Raw genomic sequence first — 24020 nt, forward strand, 5'->3', positions numbered from 1 at the left:
ACTTCGGCCCTCAATCGTATTTGTGACACATTTTTAAATGTTCAGTTGACTGAGTTTCATGTTTAATGAATAAAAGAGATAAATAATGTGTAATAATAAACCTGGGATAACCCAAAGGCCACAAGACAAGAGTTAGAGGTCCCTATTTATTTATTTATTTATTTATTTATTTATTTATTTATTTATTTATTTATTTATTTATTTATTTATTTTGTCAGATTTATATGCCGCCCTTCTCCCGTAGGACTCGGGGCGGCTCACAACAATAGAAAGCCCAACAATAAGTAAAAATTAAATAGTATTAAAACCAAATTAAAAATACCCAAATACCCAAATTAAAATCCACAGCAGATCAGGGAAGTTGGTGGAAGAGTCATGTCTTTAGGTCGGTGCAAAAGGTGCGGAGGTCAGGGGCCGTCCGGAGCTCGGTGGGCAACCCATTCCAGAGGGTCGGTGCGGCCACAGAGAACACCCTCATCCTGGGGACCACCAGCCAACACTGTCTAGCTGAGGGGACCCGGAGGAGGGCAGCCATATGTGAGCGCACTGGGCGGTGGGAGGCGGGTAGGAGATGATCCTGCAAATACCCTGGGCCCATGCCATGATTAGCTCCATAATTAGCTCCATAATTAGCTCCAATGTAATTTCCTTCTCTTCCAGAAAAATAGCTTGGAACTTGCAACAGCGTATCTTGCCAGTTCCCTGAGCGATCAGTCCCCGAGGCCGTACCCCATGGCCATCAGCAGCTACGCCCTCGCATTCGCCTCTCAGGACAAATCCGCCATTGCTCTTGCTGGCAGCCGCCTGACGGAACTTTCCTCAGAAGATAAAAGTATTTTTTCTCTTTCTTCATCTTCATGACACACTGTTTAAAAATATTTGCTCTGGCATTTTATGTGTGTGTGTGTGTGTGTGTGCGCGAGCGCGTGCGCACGTGTGTGTGTGTACAGGTAGTCCGCAACTTATGACACAATTGAGCCCAAAATTTCTGTTGTTAAGCAAGACCTTAGTTCAGTGAGTTTTGCCCAATGGTGAAATCTAAAATTTGTTACTACCGGTTCTGTGGGCGTAGCTTGGTGGGGTGGGGGGGTTATTGTGACTGGGTGGGCGTGGCCAATTTTTTTTTTTTTTACTTTTAAAACCATTTTTTCTACAACCTCTTCGACGATGCCAGCTGAGTGGCCTGATCGGCAGAGGCTTTTTTTCTTTTAAATGCCTCTGCTGATCAGGCAACTCAGCTTGGATCATCAAAGGCATTTAAAAGAAAAAAAGCCTCTGCCGATCAGGCAACTCAGCTGGGATCCTCAGAGCCTTTTGAAAGCATTTTTTTACAACCTCTAAGGTTGTAGAAAAAATGCTTTTAAAAGCCTCTGACGATCCCAGCTGAGCCGCGTGATCATCAGGGGCCTTTTTTTTTTTAAACTTTTAAAAGCATTTTTTCAGCCGAAGAGGTTGTAGAAAAAAATGCTTTTAAAAGTAAAAAAAAAGCCTCTGATGATTATGCGGCTCAACTGGGAATGGGGGGGGGGGGGCAGGGATTTTTGCTACCGGTTCTCCGAACCACCCACCTCCATCGCTACCGGATCAGACGATCCGGTCCGAACCGGGAGCATTTCACCCCTGGTTTTGCCCCATTTTACAGCCTTTCTTGCCACAATTATTAAGGGAAACATTGCAGTTGTTAAGTTAGTAAAACGGTTGTTAAGTGAATCTGGCTTCCCTGTCGACTTTGCTAGTCAGAAGGTCGCAAAAGGGGATCACATGACCCCAGGACACTGCACCCATCATAAATATGTACCAATTGCCAAGCATCTCAATTTTGATCATATGACTATGATCAAAATTAGGGATTTTGATCATAGGGATGCTGCAAAGTCAAAAAGGTGAATAATGGTTGTAAGTCAATTTTTTAGTGCTGTTGTAAGTTTGAACAGTCACTAATATGTCGAGGACGACCTGTACAAAGTTGATTACTTTGAGGTTCAAGTAATGGTTGTAAGGCTGAAAAACGGTCATAAATCACTCTTTTCAGTGCTGTTGTAACTTTGAACAATCACTAAACAAATTGTTGTAAGTCTAGGAGTACATGGTTGTGTATGTGTATACCCTGTTTCCCCTAAAATAAGACATCCCCTGAAAATAAGCCCAATCGGGCTTCTGAGCGCATGCGCTAAAATAAGCCCCCCCCTGAAAATAAGCCCATCCCAAAAATAAGCCTGCCCCGAAAATATTTAAATGTATGCACTGCCATTTCCTCTGGTTAGGTTTAGGGAGACAGAGCTGGAAATCAGGTAAGATGGCAAGAGGGGCCCCGTCTTGCTCTATGTGCTCCAAAATAATAAGACATCCCCAAAAATAAGGCGAAGCACTTATTTTGGGGTTCAAAAAATATAAGACAGGGTCTTATTTTCTGGAAAACACGGGTATGTATATGTACATGTATATGTAAATATGTGTATTGTTTTTCAGTCACTAACTTGTATCTGACTCTTCGCAACCCCATGGACCAAAGCACGCCAGTCCCCCCCCCACCCCAGTGGTGGGTTGCCCCTGGTTCGCACCGGTTCTATAGAACCGGTAGTAAGACCGGGGGGAGGCTCCGCCCACTGACCCCAATGTCATCAAAATGCTTCTGCGCATGCACGCGAGCAATGTGAGTGCGCGCACCTGGCCCCATTGCGAACCAGTAGTAAAGGTAAGTAGTAAAGGCAACATAAATTTGGGGTTCAATTGTGGTCAGAAGCTGAGGGCTATCTGTCATTTGAATCTGGTTAATGGATACAGTATTTGTGTTTCATGTGAGAACTCTAGTTTGATTGGTTTTATGAACCACTGAATTGTTTAATACCTGTATGGAATGGGAATGGAAATGGAAATGGAAATGGAAATGGAAATGGAAATGGGAGTGGAGTGAGATGGGATGGGATGGAATGGAGAGAGGGAGGAAGGAAGGAATGGAATGGAATGGAATGGAATGGAATGGAATGGAATGGAATGGAATGGAAATGAAGTGGGATGGGATGGGATGGGATGGGATGGGATGGGATGGGATGGGATGGGATGGGATGGGATGGGAAGGAAGGAAGGAAGGAAGGAAGGAAGGAAGGAAGGAAGGGAGGAAAGGGAATGGAGGGAGGAATAGAATGGAATGGAATGGAATGGAATGGAATGGAGAGAGGGAGGGAGTCAGTCAGTCAGTCAATCAATCAATCAATCAATCAATCAAAAGCACAAATTTAAGCATCACTTCTGCTTTGGCCTTAAATTCTGTTCTCTCATTCTTGGCCCTCCAGACAGCACCATGATATTCTGGTTAGCCGGTGAGGACCATCGTACGAGGGTGCCTTCAGCTATCTCAGTGGAGGCTACAAGCTACGCCCTTCTCTACTTAGTGAAGCAAAATGATGCTGCAAGAGCTGCCAAGGTGGCTGAGTGGCTGACCGAGCAGAGGAACTACGGAGGAGGATTCAGATCAACACAGGTACTGGCTGAACTTAGGAGGAATTTCCTGACAATTAGAACAACTAACCAGTGGAACGACTTGCCTCCAGAAATTGTGGGTGCTCCATCACTGGAGGTTTTTAAGAAAAGGCTGGACAGCCATTTGTATGAAATGGTATAGGATTTCCTGCCTGAGCAGGGAGTTGGGACTAGAAGATCTCCAAGGTCCTTTCCAACTCTGCTATTTTATTCTAAATTCTGGATGATGCACTCTTCCTTCTCCCTCCCCATTCAGGACACTGCTTATAAGTGCTATGTGCTTAGAGCTCGAAGCATTGTTAGAGACCCCACACACCCTCTTCACTATCTGGTCCCCGTTGCTTCCCTCTGGGAGGAGGTTTCGAAGTGTTTCTAGCAGGATTACCAGATTCTGTAACAACTTTGTTCCCTATGCCATCCGTCTGGTAAACATGCAAGTTTCGTTTTTCTCGCCATGTACTTGTATACATCCAAACTAGACTGTGTCGTTTCTCTGTGTCATATGTGGGTATATGCATAATTTTGTATCTATCTATCTATCTATCTATCTATCTATCTATCTATCTATCTTGTCATATTTATGTAGTGTATATTGGAGGTGGAGACCCTTTGAGAGCTGTATGTGTTAAGGATATTGGTGTTGTGTTACCAACCAGCAGAGTAAATGCACAAGGAAACGTTGCTGAGAGCGATGAATAAGAGTTATGCAAACTGGTTTATCAAAAGCTTACTTTATAGTAGAAAAACAATCTCATAGTCTTTAAACAAATTCCAGGTCTTTGTCAGTTAAATCAGTCTAGTAGTTACAGATATCTTCTTACCAAACAAACATTTGTTGGTTAGAATAACAAACTCACTCTGGTTCACAAAGCACGATGGTAGCAGATCCATCAAACCATGATTAGCAGATAGCAACTCCTCTCAATGGTAGCATATCATCAGCTCCACACACAATGGTAGCATATCATATCAGCTTCAGCATATCATCAAACTGAACACGTTACAGTACCTTGCTTAAATACGTTCACAACCAATGATTATCTCATTACAGCATGACTCAGCATTATAATGATTCAGCAGTAAAGCCTTAAAGTCACACAATACATATTCATATTAAAGTCACAGAACACATATATTGCCTGGACAACTTGTTAGGCTCAAACCCTATCCTAACAGTATGCAACGAAATTTCATTTTAATGTATGCCGATTAGTTGTCACCTTCAAAGTGACAATAAAGTTAGTCTAAGTCTAAAAAGGACATGAATTCTGAGCGTTTAAAACACCCATGGATTTTGGTAGGTCCACAAATGCACACAAGTCTTTAGGAATTTGCAGAAGGATACAAAAAGTGAGATATGGTGAACGTGGGCCTCACAAAATATGGATGACCTAGAACAGGGGTGTCAAACTCAATTTCATTGAGGGACCTATCAGAGTTGTGTTTGACCTCAGGGGGTGGGGGGGGCATGGCCAGGTTGATGTCACTCATGTCTGGGGCACCTGCGGTGGCCCAGGCAGCCACCCCAGGCTCTGTTTTCGGCTGGGATAGCCTCCTTTTGCTGGCAAAGGCACCATGGGCTGGTCCTTCGCTATTTCCAGGGCGGCCCCGCAGGCTGGATTTAAGCACCCCGTAGGCCAGATCTGGCCCGCGGGCCTTGAGTTTGACACCTAGAAAGTGAACGGTAGGAGATTGTGTGTTTTCTTATGTGGATTTCCCAAAATCATGCCAGAGTTAATTATTATTATTATTATTTAAATTTTTATACTGCCCTTCTCCCAAAGGACTCAGGGCGGTGCACAGCCAACACTAAAACACACATATACAAAAAATTTAAAAGCAATGAAAAAAATATATTAAATAATTTGGCCCCGATATTATTAAAAAAAACTAAAACAACCATTAAAATTCATGTTTAGGCCAGCCCAGCTTGTTGGAACAATAACGTCTTGAGGGCACGGCGAAAGGCGCATAGGTCAGGGATCATCCGTATCTCCAGGTGCAATTCATTCCAGAGGGCAGGTGCCCCCACAGAGAAGGCTCTCCCCCTGGGGGTCGCCAGTCAACATTGTTTGACCGACGGCACCCTGAGGAGTCCCTCTCTGTGGGAGCGTATTGGCCGGTGGGAGGCTATCGGTAGCAGAAGGCGATCTCATAGGTACCCAGGTCCTAAGCCATGGAGCGCTTTAAAGATGGTAACCAACACCTTGAATCGCACCCGGAAGACCACCGGGAACCAGTGCAGCTCGCGCAGGAGAGGTGTTACATGGGTGCGTCTTACTGCTCCCATAATCACCCACGCGGCCGCATTCTGGACCAGTTGGAGCCTCCGAGTGCTGTTCAAGGGAAGCCCCATGTAGAGAGCATTACAGTAGTCAAGACGGGAGGTGATGAGGGCTTGAGTTCTGATTTCTATGGTGGCTTCTCTTCCCAGGACACAGTGGTGGCTTTGGAAGCCCTTTCCTCTTACTGGATCAGCACTTTCAAAGAAGAAGGGAATGAGCTAACAGTTTCTCTTACAATCCCTGGAAAACACTTGCCTACTCAGATTTCCTTCGGAAGATCCAATGATCCAATCCAGGAAGAGCTTCAGGTACCCATGTTGACATGGCTCTTTATGTGATGAGGAATGGAATATGCAGATGGGGATATAAACCCATCCTTTCCAGACCTTTCTACTGTCCAAGGTCCCTTCCAACTCTTATTCTGTTGCCAACTTTGACAAACTACCGATTTAAATGATATTGATAGCAACATTCAAATGGCAGATGTTGCAATTTTGTGTCTGTGTATAAAAGGGGAATATCTTTTGCAATTAGGTTTCAAACTATCTTTTGTATTTATGTGTTTTCAAGGAAATTTATATGTACAGCATATGTTTTTGTCAAAGAGTTAGATTACTCTTTTTTTCTTGTTATTCTACAAAGTAATTCTAGGGGGTTTTTTTTCCCTTCAGTTTTCTTTGGGAAAAGACATTGACGTAAAAGTGGAAGGAAAAGGGAAAGGGACTCTGACTGTAAGTACTTTCATACTGCTATTATAATTAATATTGAGTGATGACTATTACGGTTTTTACTAGGATGGGAGGCTGATGTAATGGGCCTTTTCTCTTAGCCTCACAGCAGGGCTGAAAAGTAGGTAGGGTAGTCCTTGACTTATAGCAATTCATTTAGTGACCAGGGGTGGGTTCTACTTACTTTTACTACCGGTTCGCAATGGGATCGCAACAGGATTTATATTTCCTTGCAGTCAACGGGTCATTAGCACTTTTTCTGACAGTCTTTGAGGCCACTTGGAGGTTCAACTGTGCCCCCATGAGGAATATAAATCCTTCCATCCTCCATCATTCAATCAGAACTGAAGAAGCTTCTTGGATGAGAAGCAAAATGTCTTCAAGGAAAAACAAGAAAGTCCAGTTGCCTTTTAAAAAAAGCTTTTTTGGGACAACCATGACCTGGATGGCTGAGAATCTCCATAAACAATTAAATGGTCTATATAACTACAGCTGGCACTTTTTGATTGGCAGAAACTGAGTCCAGGGTAAGGCAGAAAAAGAGATAGCCAAAGAGTAGGAATCCAACTGCTAAGAATGATACTTCAGCTTCTAGGTCTCCTTTAACTTAGATTCTACCAGATGATTTTTTCCTCAGAGTAACAGGAAAGTCTGCATCTGTTGCATTTCTGCTGGCTGTGCATCTTGTGAAGACAGAAGGGTTCTTAATATGTGTGAATCAGTAGTTGTGGGAGAACAGAAGGAATGTTTCCAACCCTTGATGGGATTGATGTTTGGTTTTCCTGCATTTTGGATGCATCTCCAGTCCTAACGGAAGAGTTTCCAAAATGGTGGTGCCACCACAGATGGATATTGATAGCGATAACACAGGATAGCAGTGTTCCAATACTTGAGGGGCTGCCACAGAGAGGAGTGGGGTAAAGCTAACGTTTTCCAAAGCACCTGAAGGCCAGACAAGGAATAATGGATGGAAACTGACCAAGGAAAGATTCAACCTAGAAATGAGGAGGAACTTTCTGACAGTGAGAACAATCAACCAATGGAACAGCTTTGCCTTTGGAAGTTGTGGGAGCTTCACCACTTGAGACTTTCAAGAAAAGATTGGACTGCCATTTGTCAGAAATGGTGTGGGGTCTCCTGCTTGAGCGGGGGCTTGGACTAGATGACCTATAACCGTGATGGCGAACCTATGGCACGCGTGCCACAGGTGGCACGCAGAGCCATATCGGTGGGCATGCGAGCTCAGCTCCAGTGTGCATGTGCGCACTGGCCAACTGATTTTCGGGCCTTCGGAGCAGTTTCCTGCCTCCGGAGGACCTGGTGTGTGTGTGTGTGTGTGTGTGTGTGTGTGTGTGTGTGTGTGTGTGTGTGTGAGGAAGGCCTGTTTTTCTCTCTCCCCAGGCTCCAGAGCCTTTCTAGGAGCCTGAGGAGGGCGAAAATGGCCTCCCCCCCCCCGCCAAGGCCCTCCGGAGGCTGGAAATGGCCCATTTGCCAACTTCCGGAAGAAAGGCTGTGGAGCCTGGGGAGGGCGAAAAACGGGCCTACCGGACCCACTGTGCCATTGTGTGCCAAAAGCGGGGGGAGCACAGGGGGTTGTGCACACATGCGTGGGGGCAGGAGGCATAGAATTATGGGTGTGGACACACGCACATGCGACCCCCCAGCGCTCCCCCTGCTTTTGGCACGCGATGGCAAAAAGGTTAGCCATCACTGACCTGTAAGGTCCCTTCCAACTCTGTTAATCTGTTAAATCTGAAGGAGAAATCCACAACTCTCCTCAGCAGAGAACCCAAACATCAGGAAACTGGTGGCTCACAGTTGGAAACCTAGATTCCCGAGCAGTTAAGGAGGCGGTGGGATTAGTATGTGTGGTCCTCTTTTGGAATAACTAAAACCATAAGTAGTTTCCCCCTCCCTGCTAGAGCACATTGCTTCTCAACCTTGGCAACTTTAGAATAGGTGGACTTCAACACCCAGAATTCCCCAGCCAGCCATGGGGAACAGGGGTGGTATTCACTTACCTTCCCTACCAGTTTGCAAATGTGAGTGTGCGCACATCCATGCTTGTGCATGGCCTTCCGTGCATGCGCCTTGCTCGTGTGTGCAGTTTACACGCATGCACACGGCTAAAAAACGTGCCTAAATAGGATGGCATAGAGCTGGGGTGGGTAGACTGGCCCACCCGCGATTTCTGCTACCGGTTCAGGTGAACCAGTCTGAACCGGCTGAATACCACCTCTGATGGGGAAGTTGGCAAGGTTGAAAAACATTCGTTTAGCACAACTTAACAGCATCACTCAGGAGAGGGAAATCTTATCTTCTCTTCCTTATCCTTCCAGGTTCTCAAGCAGTTTCATGTTTTGGCTGTCCAGAACAACACCTGTCAAACTCTTGGGCTAGAAGTGACCGTGAGCGGCTCTGTTCGCCGAAATAGTACGTCAGGGATTGGGCACTGCGGATTTATTTATATATACCAAGCATGAAGCTGAAGACACGAGCCTAAAGATGACGAGTGGGACCTCGTTGAAACGTCACCAAGATACTCTCAATCTTACACGGGAAAAGACCCAAATACACCAAAACTTGCATATATATAGTCATATTCTCTTTAGCCAGGTTCTTCCTACGTAAACCAAGATTTTTATGCAGCCCTAGTTCAGTGAAATCCCAATCCACTAGTTTCTAGGCTTTTTTCTGGCAGCCAGCAAGCACCCTGCTGCCCATTGGGAGACTAAGGAGACAAAGATAGATCTATTTCAGACTTATTAGTCCTCATCAGTTAGCCACACCCTCATCCCATGTATCCTCCCTGTAAAGGTACAGTAAATACAAATACTGTACCTTTACAGGGAGGATACATTTATATATATATAAAATTGATTGGTGGTTCCCCCCTCTTTTTCTGCTTTGTGATTACTAAAAAACAACATAGCTGGGCCAACACATCGCAGACTGTTGCTTAATGTGAACTGCCTTGTAGAGGGAGATGGGTGCAGAGGAGGGTTTCAGCAGGTTCTGACCAGTTCTGGAGAACCGGTAACAGAAATTTTGAGTAGTTCGGAAAATCGGTAGTAAAAATTCTGACTGGCCCACCCCCATCTATTCTCTGCCTCCCAAGTCCCAGCTGATCGGGAGGAAATGGGGATTTTGCAGCAACCTCCCCTTGGATTGGGAAGGGAATGGAGTTTTCACAGTATCCTTCCCCTGGAGTGAGGTGGGAATGGAGATTTTACAGTATCCTTCCCCTGCCACACCCACCAAGCCATGCCACACCCACCAAGAAATGCCCACAGAACTGGTAGTAAAAAAATTTGAAACCCACCACTGGATGGGTGGCTTATGAATGTAGTAAGTAAATAAAAATAAATAAAGTCCATGAACAGGAGAGAAGTGATGCAAATTTGAGAGCTTTGTTACTCCTTTCCTCTCTCTTAGTTTGGGGTTAGCCTTCATAGGTTTGCTTGTTACAATATATACAGTGACTGCTGCTTGGGAAGAATCATTTATGGTTTAAACAAGATTGGTTTATGGTTGGCTAGTTTTACACAAAGTGGTAGAAGATAGTTTAAATGTTGAGCTGTTTAGGCAAAAAGCAAATAAGCCATCTTATGTCTTTAGCCATGTCAGACAAATGGCTTCTTAAAAGCCTCCAATGTTGGAGCAACGGCAACTTCTGAAGGCAAGCTGTACCACTGGTTGATTGTTCTGTCAGGAAATTTCTCCTTGGTTCTAGGTTGCTTCCCTCCTTGATTAGTTTCCATCCATTGCTTCTGGTCCTGCCTTCAGGGACTTTGGAGAATAGCTTGACGCCCTCTTCTTTGTGGCAGCCCCTGAGATATTGAAACACTGCTCTCATGTCTCCCCTAGTCCTTGTCTACGGAGATTCTCAGCCATCCAGGTCATGGTTGTCCCAAAGGTGTTTTTTCAAGAGACAATTGGACTTTCTGGTTTTTCTTCAAAGACGTTTCGCTTCTCATCCAAGAAGCTTCTTCTTCACTGATTCATTCTTCAGAGCTGAAGAAGGTTCTTGGATGAGAAGCGAAACGTCTTCGAAGAAAACCAGAAAGTCCAATTGTCTCTTGAAAAAGCACCTTTGGGCACCCCTAGTCCTTCTTTTCGTTAAACTAGACATACCAGTGGTGAAATCTAAAATTTGTTACTACTGGTTCTGTGGGCGTGGCTTGGTGGGGGAGGGTATTGTGACTGGGTGGGCGTGGCCATTTTTTTTTCTTTTAAAACCATTTTTTTTACAACCTCTTTGGCGAAGAGGTTGTAAAAAAATGCTTTCAAAAGGCTCTGTCGATCTCAGCTGAGTTGCCTGATCAGCAGAGGTTTTTTTCCCTTTTAAAAGCCTCTGCTGATTAGGCAACTCAGCTGGGATCGTCGGAGGCATTTAAAAGAAAAAAAGCCTCTACCATCAGGCAACTCAGCTGGGATCATCAGCTGACGATCCCTTTGACGATCCCAGCTGAGCCACGCGATCATCAGAGGCTTTTAAAAGAAAAAAAACCTCTGCCAATCAGGCAACTCAGCTTGGATCGTCAGAGGCATTTAAAAGAAAAAAAGCCTCTGCCGATCAGGCAACTCAGCTGGGATCATCAGCTGACGATCCCTTTGACGATCCCAGCTGAGCCACGCGATCATCAGAGGCTTTTAAAAGAAAAAAAACCTCTGCCAATCAGGCAACTCAGCTTGGATCGTCAGAGGCATTTAAAAGAAAAAAAGCCTCTGCCGATCAGGCAACTCAGCTGGGATCATCAGCTGACGATCCCTTTGACGATCCCAGCTGAGCCACGCGATCATCAGAGGCTTTTAAAAGAAAAAAAACCTCTGCCAATCAGGCAACTCAGCTTGGATCGTCAGAGGCATTTAAAAGAAAAAAAGCCTCTGCCGATCAGGCAACTCAGCTGGGATCATCAGCTGACGATCCCTTTGACGATCCCAGCTGAGCCGCGCGATCATCAGAGGCTTTTTTTTTAACTTTTAGAAGCATTTTTTTTTGGCCCAAAAGCATTTAAAATATGCTTTTAAAAATTAAAAGAAAAAGCCTCTGATGATTGTGCGGCTCAGCTGGGCATGGGGGGGGCAGGGATTTTTGCTACCGGTTCTCCGAACCACCTGCCTCCATTGCTACCGGATCAGGCGATCTGGTCCGAACCGGGAGCATTTCACCCCTGAGACATACCCAGTTCATGCAACCATTCTTCCTATGAGGCACACTTCATATTCAGTGCACCTATACAAAAAGCAAATATGTTCCACACCTCACAATGCCAATGGTCTTTGCTCTGCGTAGATCCTTGTTAAGATTTGCCTGTGTTTTCTTACTGCAGCTGAAATGGAAGATTACTATTATGAATACGAAGATGATCTTCCACCCACATCACCACCTGCTAGCCAGCCATTGTCACGGATTGAGTTATTTGATGCCCGGCAGCGCCGAAGGAGGGAGACCAAAGACACCGAACAGTCAAAACATGATGTCACCTACGAAGTCTGCTTCTGGTAAGTTGGGAGGGGGACCAAAAGAATTGTTAAGAGTGGGCTGGCAATAAGCAATGGGCTACTTCACATGTTTATTTATTTATTTATCTATTTATTTATTTATTTTACTTTGGTTTATTTTTCATTTCATTTATTTATTTCGACTGGTTTAGTTTTTATTTTATTTATTTATTTAGACTGGTTTATTTGTAATTTTATTTGTTTGTTTTGACGGGTTTGTTCATTTATTTATTATGACAAGTTTGTTCATTTTTTTTAATTTTGACTGGTTTATTTATTATTTATTTATTTATTTATTTATTTATTTATTTATTTATTTATTTATTTATTTTGACTGGTTCATTTATTTATTTATTTATTTATTTTGACCGGTTTATTTATTATTATGTTTATTTTGACTGGTTTATTTTTTATTTTATTTGTTTGTTTTGATGGGTTTGTTCATTTATTTATTTTGACAAGTTCGTTCATTTTTTAAAATTTTGACTGGTTTATTTATCATTTATCATACCAACCTGTGGAATGAGCTTCCTCCTGGAATACGACTGATCCCGGACCTCCGCACTTCCCAAAAGGCCCTGAAGACTCATTTATTCCAACAAGCTGGCCTAGCTTAAAATGGTTTTAATGGGGTTCTTAAATTTTCGATTTTATTGATTCTGGGTTTTAAATTGGGAACTTTTCGATTTTGCAGATCTGGGATTTTAAATTGGAAATGCTGATGATTTAATTTATTTTAGTTTTTTCTTAACTTTTGTACTATATGTGTTTTAAGTTTGGCTGTCCACCGCCCTGAGTCCCCCCGGGGAGAAGGGCGGTATATATATATATATATATATATATATATATATATATATATATATATATATATATATGTTGAATTAATAAATTTATTTATTTATTTATTTATTTATTTATTTATTTATTTATTTATTTATTTAGACTGGTTTATTTATTATTATGTTTATTATTTATTTATTTTGACTGGTTTATTATTTTTTTTATTTATTTTGACAGGTTTAATATTTATTTATTTATTATTTATTTATTTTCACAGATTTATTTGTTTGTTTATTTATATCCCACTTTTTTTATTTTTACAAATACAGGTAGTCATTGACTCCCAATAGTTCATTTAGTGACCATTCAAAATTACAATGGCACTGACAATAGTGACTTACGACTGTTTTTCACACTTATAACCATTGTAGCATCCCCATCGTCATGTGAATAAAATTCAGACATTGACCATTGACTCACATTTATCACCATTGTAGTGTCCCGGATTCATGTGATCATCTTTTGCGACCTTCTAACAAACAAAGTCAATGGAGAAGCCAGATTCATTTAGCAACCGTGTTACTAACATTAACAACTGCAGTGATTCACTTAACAACTGTAGCAAGAAAAGTCGTAAAATGGGGCAAAACTCACTTAACAAATGTCTCACTTAGAAAGAAAAAAGTTGGGCTCAGTTGTGGTTGTAAGCAGGGGTGAAATCCAGCAGGTTCTGACAGGTTCTAGAGAACTGGTAGCGGAAATTTTGCGTAGTTCGGACAACCGGCAAATACCACCTCTGGCTGGCCCTAGAGTAGGGTGGGAATGGAGATTTTGCAATATCCTTCCCCTGGAGTGGGTTGGGAATGGGGATTTTGCAGTATCCTTCCCCTGCCACACCCACCAAGCCACGCCCACAGAACTGCTGGTAAAAAAATTTGGATTTCACTACTGGTTGTAAGTCAGGGGCTACCTATAACTGTAATATCTGTGCCTCCTAGAGTTGATTAAGATGCGCTGCTATATAAATATTTTAAATGAATAAATTTAAATATATAACCCCCCCCCCCCCCAGGGAATCCAATCTAATACCTTCCACCACATGACCATATGTCTTCAGAACTACAAGTAGTTCTCGGCTTACAACCACACTTGAGCCCAAGATTTATGTTGCTGAGTGAGACATTACACGAGTTTTGCCCCATTTTACGATTTTTTTTGCCACACTTGTTGTGAATCACTACACTTGTTAACAACACTTTTGTTAAATGAATCTGGTTTCTCAATTGACTTTGCTTGTCAGATGGTCGCAAAATGATGGTCGCTTGACTGCAGGATGCTGCAACCATCCTAAATGTGGGTTAGTTGCCAAGCATCCGAACATAGTCGTCAGTGTGAAAAATGGTCATCCGTCACTTTTTTTCAGGGCCGCTGTAACTTTGAACGGTCACCAAATGAATGGTTGTAAGACGAGGACTACCTGTACAATATCTAACCCTGCCTGAGGTGGTGGTGGGAATATATTATGATGCTCTGTACAGGTAGTCCTCAATTTACAACAGTTCATACTGGCCCTGAAAAAAGTGACTAAGTACCAGTTTTCAGATTGAACGACCATTACAGCTTCCCCGTGATCAAAATTTGGTTGCTTGGCAACCAGTACGCATTTATGATTGTTGCACTGTATGTGACCACCATTTGTAACCTTCCCAGCTGGCTTTTGATAAGCAAAATCAACGAGAGAAGCCAGATTTGCTTAACAGCCACACAATTCACTTCAGAATGGCAGTGATTCACTTAACGACAGTGGCCAATGGTCATAAAATGGGGTACAACACACTTAATGTTTGTCTTGCTTAAGAATGGAAGCATGGTTGGCCTCCATTGTGGTCAGGCCTGTCAGACTGGCGGCCTGCAGGCCGGATGTGTCACATGCAGGCCACGCCCACCTCGGCTCCGCAAAGGCAAAAAAACATCACGACACATCACATGATGCAGTTGAGTCCGACACACGTGGTTGTGGTTGTAACTCAAGGACTACCTGTATCAACATTATATGATCCAGTTCACCCAACGTCATCGTCTGATGTTTCTATTGAACCACAGAGGTCAACTAAATCAAACTAAAGGCGTTAAACAATCTCTCCCACCTCTCAACCTTTCTCTCTTAATCTTTCTCCACAGGAGACAACGGGGGGCCCGTGTTTCTGGCATGGTCATTGTTGACATCACCCTGTTGAGTGGCTTTCAGCCTGATGAGGTGGACCTTGCTCAGGTAGCTCTTGACAAAGCGTTGTACTTCTCTTCAATAGCAATAGCACTTAGACTTATATACCGCTTCACAGTGCTTTACAGCCTTCTCTAAGCGGTTTATAGAATCAGCATATTGCCCCCAACAGTCTGCGTCCTTATTTTACTGACTTTGGAAGGATTGAACGTTGAGTCAACCTTGAGCCGGTCAGGATTGAACTGCTGGCAGTCGGCAGAATTAGCCTGCAATACTGCCTTCTAACCACCGTGCCGCCACAGCTTTTAATAGCAATAGCATGTAGACTTATATACCACTTCACAAGTGGTATATAAGTCTATATAAGCGGTTATAGTCTATATAACCGCTTATATAGACTATATAAGTCTATATAAGTATATAAGTCTATATAATCGGTATATAAGTGGTTTATAGAGTCAGCCTCTTGCGCCCAACAACCTGGGTCCTCATTTTACCCACCTCAGAAGGAGAGAAGGCTGAGTCAACCTTGAGCCAGTCAGGATTGAAGGAATCGAACTCCTGGCAATGTGAGCAGAGTTAGCCTGCAATACTAACCACTGTGCCACCACAGCTCTTAATACTGGAAAAGTGTGGTTAGTCATATCTACCTCCGTGGCAGAAACTCTTGGATCTGGATGTCCCCAACATGTCCCCATTTAGATGGGTGAAACAGAGACTGGAGGTGGAAACACTGAGAAAACAGGGCTTCTCCGTGTCTTACTGTTTTCTATCCACCGTTGAGCTTGGCAGAAAATTAAACCAGGCCTTTCCAAACTTGACAATTTAAAGACTTGTGGATTTCAACTCCCAGAATTCCTCAGCCACATATTCTGGCTGGGGAATTCTGGGAGTTGAAGTCTACAAGTCTTAAAGTTGTCAAGTTGGGAGACTCCTGAGTTAAACTGATGTTACATCTTTGCCTATCGTCTTGGTGTTGGAATAAGGTGGAAAATATCACTATCCTGCTTCAGTCACCTCTCTTCTGGCTCTCCATTGGAGAGCGATGCCTGGATTTCAGGCCTCCAGGGCCTGTTAAGTAAACCTGTTGGTTACACCATCTGCTCTTGGCACCCTCCTGCTTTCCCAGTGTTGATAGCTGGCAGGAAAACATTAATCAACCGCAAGACCAATCGGTTTGGGAGATCTGCTTGCTTGATCTATTCCTTATGGCTTTTCCCTCCCTCCCATCTCTGCAGCTGCAAGAGGTTCCTGACCAATACATCAACCACTGGGAGATTCAAGGACAACGGCTGCTCCTGTATTTTGACCAGGTGAGAGGATTTTCTACAAAACAATATATTCAGAGGGGTGGTTGGAGAAGGCAAGGCATAGGGTTTGTTGTTAGTTGCAAATGCTTTGTTTGAAGCGAGGTGAGAAGAGGCGAGACAGTATTAAATAACAATGTCCTTTATTAGGCAAGGCCTCAGGCCATAACAACAGCAAACACCCATTACAGTAGGAACGAATGAACCAGGCAACAATTTCTGTCAAGGCTGCTATTTATACAGCAGCTGTCAAACAGGTGGCCAATCACACGCCCTCATTTCTCCAGCGACAGACTTTAGCCAGGTGACCCCTTTTGCCACATCGTCGGCAGACTGTGGTCTTAAAACGGCACAATGAGCGAGGATGGTTTTCGCCGCAGCCGAGGCAAGGTGCTCGTTGTGGTTTTCGTTCTGTTTGCCGTTTGCTTGTTGGGGATGATTTGAGGCGACTCTCGGCATCTTCCTCGTCTGTGAGGTCATCAGAAAAGACATCATCATGGTGAACTGACCGGGCAGTTGCAAGCGCGGACGGAGCCCTGTGCATCTCAGCCGCAGATTTTTCTGACATCTCATATGCGCAAGCCTCATCCAAAGCGGATTGGAGGCAGATGTCATTTTTTGCTAAAAGGCGACGTTGTAGTCTCGTGTCCCTCACACCACACACCAGCTGCTCAAGGAGGGAGTCCTCTAGGTTTGGGAACTCACAATCTATTGCAGCGGCCCTGAGGGAAGCCATATAAGAGTTAATGGACTCCCCTTCCTTCTGGACCCTCTGGCGGAATGTAAATCGCCGGGACATGCGAGAGGAAGCAGGCTCATAGTGTGCCTTTAGTTTGCCCATCAGAGTGGCCCAGGGCACTGTAGAGACAGGTTGAGGAGCCATCAGAGCCCTGGCTGTCGCAAAAATTTGTGGGCCACATGCATTCAGGAAATGGGCACGTTTCCTGTCGCTGGACAGTTCGGTAAAATCATTGGCCTGGAGGAAACAGTCAAAACGTTCTACATACGCGTCCCACGTCTCGGAGGCTGGTTCATATGGAGCGAAGTTTGCCTGGGTAGACATTTTTGATGAATATAACAAAGGCAGGGAGTGTGATAACTCTACTGCTTCGCCAGTGCTCTACTGTCTCCTCAAAATCCCATCCTCCGTCGCCAGTGCTTTGTTTGAAGCGAGGTGAGAAGAGGCGAGACAGTATTAAATAACAGTGTCCTTTATTAGGCAAGGCCTCAGGCCATAACAACAGCAAACACCCATTAGAGTAGAAACGAATGAACCAAGCAACAATTTCTGTCAAGGCTGCTATTTATACAGCAGCTGTCAAACAGGTGGCCAATCACACGCACTCATTTCTCCCGCCAGCCGAGCTGTCACTTCACAGCCAATAGGCAACACTTCCGTGTTGCTGGGCAGAGGCGTGGCTACGTATGCCACAGCGAAGTTGTGTCCGACCCATAGCGACCCCGTGGACAACATTCCTCCAGGCCTTCCTGTCCTCCACCATCCTCTGGAGTCCATTTAAGCTCATGCCGACTGCTTCAGTGACTCCATCCAGCCACCTCGTTCTCTGCTGTCCCCTTCTCCTTTTGCCCTCAATTATTCCCAGCATTAGGCTCTTCTCCAGTGAGTCCTTCCTTCTCATTAGGTGGCCAAAGGATTTGAATTTGATCTTCAGGATCTGGCCTTCTAAAGAGCAGTCATGGTTGATCTCCTCTAGGACTGAACGGTTTGATCACCTTGCAGTCCAAGAGATTCGCAGGAGTCTTCTCCAGCACCATAGTTCAAAGGCCTCAATTCTTTGGCACTCAGCAGGAATGGAATAGGAATAGGAATAGGAATAGGAATAGGAACGGGAACGGGAACAGGAACAGGAACAGGAACAGGAACAGGAACAGGAACAGGAACAGGAACAGGAACAGGAGTAGAGTAGAGTAGAGTAGAGTAGAGTAGAGTAGAGTAGAGTAGAGTAGAGTAGAGTAGAGTAGAGTAGAGTAGAGTAGAATCAGAGGTGGTATTCAGCAGGTTCTGACCAGTTCTGAAGAACCGGTAGTGGAAATTTTGAGTAGTTCAGAGAACCGGTAAATGCCACCTCTGACTGGCCCCGCTCCCATCTATTCTCTGCCTCCCGAGTTCCGGCTAATCGTGAGGAAATGTGGATTTTGCAGTATCCTTCCCCTGGAGTGGGGTGGGAATGGAGATTTTGCAGTATCCTTCCTCTGGAGTGGGGTGGGAATGGAGATTTTGCAGTATCCTTCCCCTGCCATGCCCGCCAAGCCACACTACGCCACAGAACCGGTAGTAAAAAAATTTGAATTCCACCACTGCAACCATGTATTTAGGATGATTACAGCATCCATAATTGTCATTTGTGACCTTCCCGGCGGGGGCGGGGTGGGGGGTGGGGGCTTCTAACAAGAAAAGTCAATAGGGGAAGCCAGATTCATATAACTACCACAATTCGCTTAACAACTGCAGCTAACGACTCACTTAATGGCTGCATGGTTTAGCAACAAAACTTCTATTCCAATTGTGGTTGTAAGTTGAGGACTACCTGTAAGCCACGGATAGCTGCCTTTTTAGACAATGTAGTTCCTTCCAAAGGCTGGAGTCTTAATGTTGATCATCCTTGTGACATTTTCAGAAGCTAATCTTGGTTCACTGTCTCGAACCATTGTTTGTTAAAGTGCTGAATTGATGCCCGGCTTCATTTGCCTTCTCCAAGCAGCAGCCCCCCCCCCTTATGTTGGACTATACATCCCATCATCCTCAGCCAGCACAGTTCTTGTTGATGCTGTCTGGAAATGACTAGAATTAACAGCCAACTCGTCTGGAGTTCAGCACATTGAAGGGAGCTGAACTGCATATTACAAGGTAGTCCTTGACTTACGACCACAATTGAGCCCAAAATGTGTGTTGCTAAGTGAAACATCAGTTAAGTGGACGTTGCCCCATTTTATGATTTTTCTTGCCACAGTTGTTAAGTGAATCACCGCAATTGTTCAGTTAGTAACACTAACTTAAGTGAATCTGGCTTCCCTATTGACTCTGCTTGTCAGAAGGTCGCAAAAAGGGATCACATGACCCCCGGACACTGCAACCGTCATAAATATGAGCCAGTTGCCAAGCGTCCAAATTTTGATCATGTGACCATGGGGATACACTCGTACGTATGAAAAACGGCCATAAGTCACTTTTTTCAGTGCCGTTTATAACTTTGAATGGTCATTAAATGAACTGTTGTAAGTCAAGGACTGCCTGTACATGGATCATCCGATTTGTCCCCGAATGGAGGATTGCATCCTAGATCACAGAAGAAAGGTAGAATATAACATTTTAAGTTGAAATATTTCTCTGTGTTTCCAGGCACCACAATCCGATCGTGAGTGTATCGCTTTCAGGGCTAAACAGATAGTATCTGTGGGAAAACTACAACCAGCCAGTGCCACCATCTATGACTTCTACGAACCCGGTAAGTCAAGGCAAACAACAGTTGAGGAGAGGGAGGGGGAGCTGGTGTGATGCATTTTTTTTAAAAAAAATCAATCTCTGGTGGGGAACAACTGGTGTGTCAGACACATTGTGATGTCTCCAGAACAGACATGACGGATTATTAGTAAAGACTGTTTCAAAAGGTATGCTAATTTTGTAGTACGGGCAGTCCTCGATGTACAACCACAATTGGGAGTAGAATTTCAGTCATAAATCGTGGCAGTCGTCAGTCAAGTCAGATCTGATTTTACAACAGTTTTTACAACAGTTGTTAAGTGAATCACTGGGGTCCTTAAGCGTGTCACACAGTTTATTAGTTTATTATTAGTCAATATTAGTTTGTTAAAGCCAATACAGTTCTAGGCTGCATAAACAGAGGGATAGAATCAAGATCACTTGAAGTGTTAATACCGTTTTATAATCCCTTGGTAAGGCCACACTTGGAATACTGCATTCAGTTTTGGTCGCCACCATGTAAAAAAGATGTGGAGACTCTAAGAAAGAGTGCAGAGAAGACCAACAAAGATGATTAGGGGACTGGAGGCTAAAACATATAAAGAATGATTGCTGGAATTGGGTATGTATATAGAGCCGAGGTGGTGCAGTGGTTAGAGTGCAGTACTGCAGGCTACTTCAGCTGACTGCTAGCTGCAGTTCAGCAGATTGAATCTCACTAGGCTCAAGGCTGACTCAACCTTCCATCCTTCTGAGATTTATTTTATTTATTATTTATTTATTTTGTCGCATTTCTATGCCGCCCAACTCCCAAGGGACTCTGGGTGGCTTACAACAAAGAATAAAACAATGCGAACATTCCCATAAAAAATGTTAAAAAGAAAACAATAAAACATTAAAAACTTTAAAAACATTAAAACACATGCATGGGTAAAATGAGGACCCAGATTGTTGGGGGCAATATGCTGACATTTGTAAACCACTTAGAGAGGGCTTTAAAAGCACTATGAAGCAGTATATAAGTCTAAGGGCTATTGCTATGTCTAGTAGTTTAATGAAAGGAAGGACATAGGGGTAACATGATAGCAGTGTTCCGATATCTCAGGAGTTCACACAAAGAAGAGGGAGTCAAGCTATTCTCCAAAGCACCTGAAGGCAGGATAAGATGGAAACTCATCAAGGAGAGAAGCAACCTAGAACTAAGGAGAAATTTCCTGACAGTTAGAACAATTAATCAGTGGAACAACTTGCCTCCAGATGTTGTAAATGCTCCAACACTGGAAGTTTTTAAGAAGAGATTACACAACCATTTGTCTGAAATGCTATAGGTTTCCTGTCTGAGCGGTGGGTCAGGGGTTGGATAGAAGACCTCCAAGGCCCCTTCCAACTCTGTTATTCTATTCTATTCTAAAGTCAGTGGGGAAGCTTAACAACCATGTTACTAACTGAACAACTGCAGTGATTCACTTAACGAATGTGGCAAGAAAAGTCATAAAATGGAGCAAAACTCACTTAACAAATTTTGGGCTCAGTTGTGGTTGTAAGTTGAGGACTACATGCATTATGTTCCTCTGACTAGTTCACTCTCCCTCTTGTAGATCAACGTTGCAGCATCTTCTACGGTGCTCCCAATAAGCCACAGTACGTGTCCGCATTGTGCTCAGATGATGTCTGCCAGTGTGCTGAAGGTAAAGTTACCTGGACTTTAGATCAATGGTTTTAAGGTCTTTAAATTCAGAGGCACACTTGGGCACATGCCCTCCTCCCGCCAAAACACAAATGCAGCCCAAGTTTACTTCCATATGATTAACCAGAAAGGTGGTTTTCAAGGGTCATTTAAAATAATGCAGCTGATCTGCTGTCACTTGGAACAGGGTCTATGACAATTCGTTGCGGCCATCTCACTATGGTCAACTCACCATAGTCAATTCACCATGGCTAATTTACTGCGGGACAAGAGTTACATTGATATCAAAGAAATGCTGGAACGGAATCATTAAAGAAAGGATGAAAAAGGAAGGACAGAATGAAATCTGAATGACAACAATTAAAACAAGTTTTTATTTTATTTTAAATAATTAACTTGAATTGATAAATTGTCAATTGCAGTGAATTGACCAGCAGAGAGTTGCCCGTGGCGAGTTGTCCTATGGAGATTTGGCTGTGTTGAGTTGGCCACAGCGAATTGGCCATGGAGAGTTGGCCACAGTAAGCTGACTGTGGCAAGTTGTCCCATTCCGCTTGGAACCACCTGGTAGCTGGACCAAGGATTGTCCGAATGCTTCTCCTTTCAATCAGGAATACATTTTTGAGGGTGACTTAAAGCACTATCGGGAATACAACTGAGGAAGGAGGAATCAAAATTATATTGAGCCTTTCTAGTAATTGCCAAACCTGGCAGTGAGGCTGTTCTTCTTATGGTACAGTCCTCCAACCCCTGTGGCTGTACAACTTGAATAAGTGTGTTTTTTGGAACCTAATCATAGGTTTATGCCAGTGGTGGGTTCCTCCCGGTTCGGCCCGGTTCGGCCGAGCCGGTAGCGGTGACAATATGACATCACCGAACCGGTTCTGCCTCCCCACACTCCCCACCACCACCCCTGCATTATTCTTACCTTTTATTTGGCCCCACCCCCAATCTATTGCTGCCTCCTGAGTCCCAGCTATCGGCTAGAGGGGAAAAAACTGTTTAAACTCTTGCCGCGGGTATTCAAAGGGCCGCCCTACAGCTGATCAGTGGTAAAAGAAAACAAATGAGTAGACCGGTGCCTGCAAAAATAAATGGGTAGACCAGTGCCTCCAAAAACAAAATGAGTAGAGCAGTACAGCTCTGCAAGCAGTTAAAAGCCTGGTAGACCAGTACCTCTGCTAAATCCTAAAGAATTGTCACATGATCATCAAGCCTTGGTAGTACAGTGGTCTAAAGCACCCTGTTATTAAGACCAGCTGCCTGCAATTACTGCAGGTTCGAATGTCGCCAGGCTCAAGGTTGACTCAGCCTTCCATCCTTTCTAAGGTAGGTAAATTGAGGACCCAGTTTGTGGGGGCAATAAGCTGACTTTGTATAAATATACAAAAAGAATGAAGGCTATTGCTTAGCGCGCTGTAAGCCGCCCTGAGTCTCCAGAGAAGGGCGGCATATAAATCAAATTAAAAAAAAAAAAAAAGCCACGCCCACAGAACCGGTAGTAAAAAAAAATTAGAACCCACTCCTGGTTTATGCATTGGTAGAAATGCTGTAGCCAAGGTCTGGTAGATGTCTGCATCACAACTGCCACCCCAGTCTTAAAATATCCATAGCCACTGTATTTGCTCCATGTTCCCACGCTTAATAGTTAGTGTAACATTTCTGATGGTTGATGCCAACATAGCTACCATGTTTGAAAAGGGTCTTTAAGGATGTGAAAACAATGCAAATGTCCTGTTGTTCTGTCCACTTTCTCCATTCTTTAATCGTTAAAACATCTATCTAAACTTCCATGTTCCTATCTAAAGAAATTAGATTGGTTTCTCAGCCATCTTGGACAGGGGTGGGTTCTACTTACCTTTACTACTGGTTTGCTACAGGAGTGCGTGCACACGCAAGCTTCGCTCGTGAAGCTTCTGCCCATGCGCAGATCGTCCATTATGACGTCCGGGCAGGTGGCCGGAGCTTCCCGCCACTTTTACTACCGGTTCGCAAGAACTGGACGGAACCGGGAGCAACCCACCACTGATTTGGAGTTAGGTGCTAGATTCCCTCCCCTTTGATCAAAGGGGTATCCAGGAATCAGACCATATTTCTTCTACCAAACAGGTGCCTGTCCACGTTTGAAGCGTACGCTGGAGGATGCAATCACAGAAGAGAAACGGATGAACTTTGCATGTTACAGTCCCCGTGTACATTACGGTAAGAGTTGGGATTGGTCCTGGGAGCCTCACCCTCTGCGGCCTGTATAACTTGAACTGATTTTTTTTCTTCCCTGAAAACCTGTAAATATTGCTTATGCTCACATCTGTGAAGACCTATATCTCATCATTCAGTTCCTTGTGTCTTTCCCCTTCCTTCACATGGCCTCTTTTCATTTCTGAAAACATTTTGGTCAATATTGGCACGAGGGGAGCTGCCTAGTGATCAAATTGAGACTTGCAGCTTTGCAAAATCTCTCCCCCCACCCACTTTCTTCTCTCTCTCTCTCCCTCCCTCCCTGTCTCCCCTATTGCTTCCATGGAGGAGAGCATTTGAAATTAAAAAATTAACCAAGCCACGCCTACCCACAGAACCAGTAA

The 24020-nt window shown here is 44.0% G+C and overlaps 1 protein-coding gene across 1 annotated transcript in view; it reads left to right on the forward strand.

Moving 5' to 3' along the window:
• Window positions 1-24020, forward strand: part of LOC139312055 (complement C4-B-like) — an 88127-nt gene that overhangs the window by 58341 nt on the left and 5766 nt on the right. The window contains exons 26-36 of the mRNA XM_070936577.1: window positions 661-832; window positions 3294-3481; window positions 5915-6073; window positions 6437-6496; window positions 8833-8926; window positions 11827-11998; window positions 14960-15050; window positions 16241-16315; window positions 19671-19776; window positions 21350-21439; window positions 23548-23640. Coding sequence (XP_070792678.1) covers window positions 661-832; window positions 3294-3481; window positions 5915-6073; window positions 6437-6496; window positions 8833-8926; window positions 11827-11998; window positions 14960-15050; window positions 16241-16315; window positions 19671-19776; window positions 21350-21439; window positions 23548-23640 — 1300 coding nt within the window. The remainder of the gene's footprint in view (window positions 1-660; window positions 833-3293; window positions 3482-5914; window positions 6074-6436; window positions 6497-8832; window positions 8927-11826; window positions 11999-14959; window positions 15051-16240; window positions 16316-19670; window positions 19777-21349; window positions 21440-23547; window positions 23641-24020) is intronic.

This window comes from Pituophis catenifer, unplaced genomic scaffold, assembly GCF_029215685.1.
Source record: "Pituophis catenifer annectens isolate HBS135680 unplaced genomic scaffold, rPitCat1.0.hap2 SCAF_2, whole genome shotgun sequence".
Lineage (NCBI taxonomy): Eukaryota > Metazoa > Chordata > Lepidosauria > Squamata > Colubridae > Pituophis > Pituophis catenifer.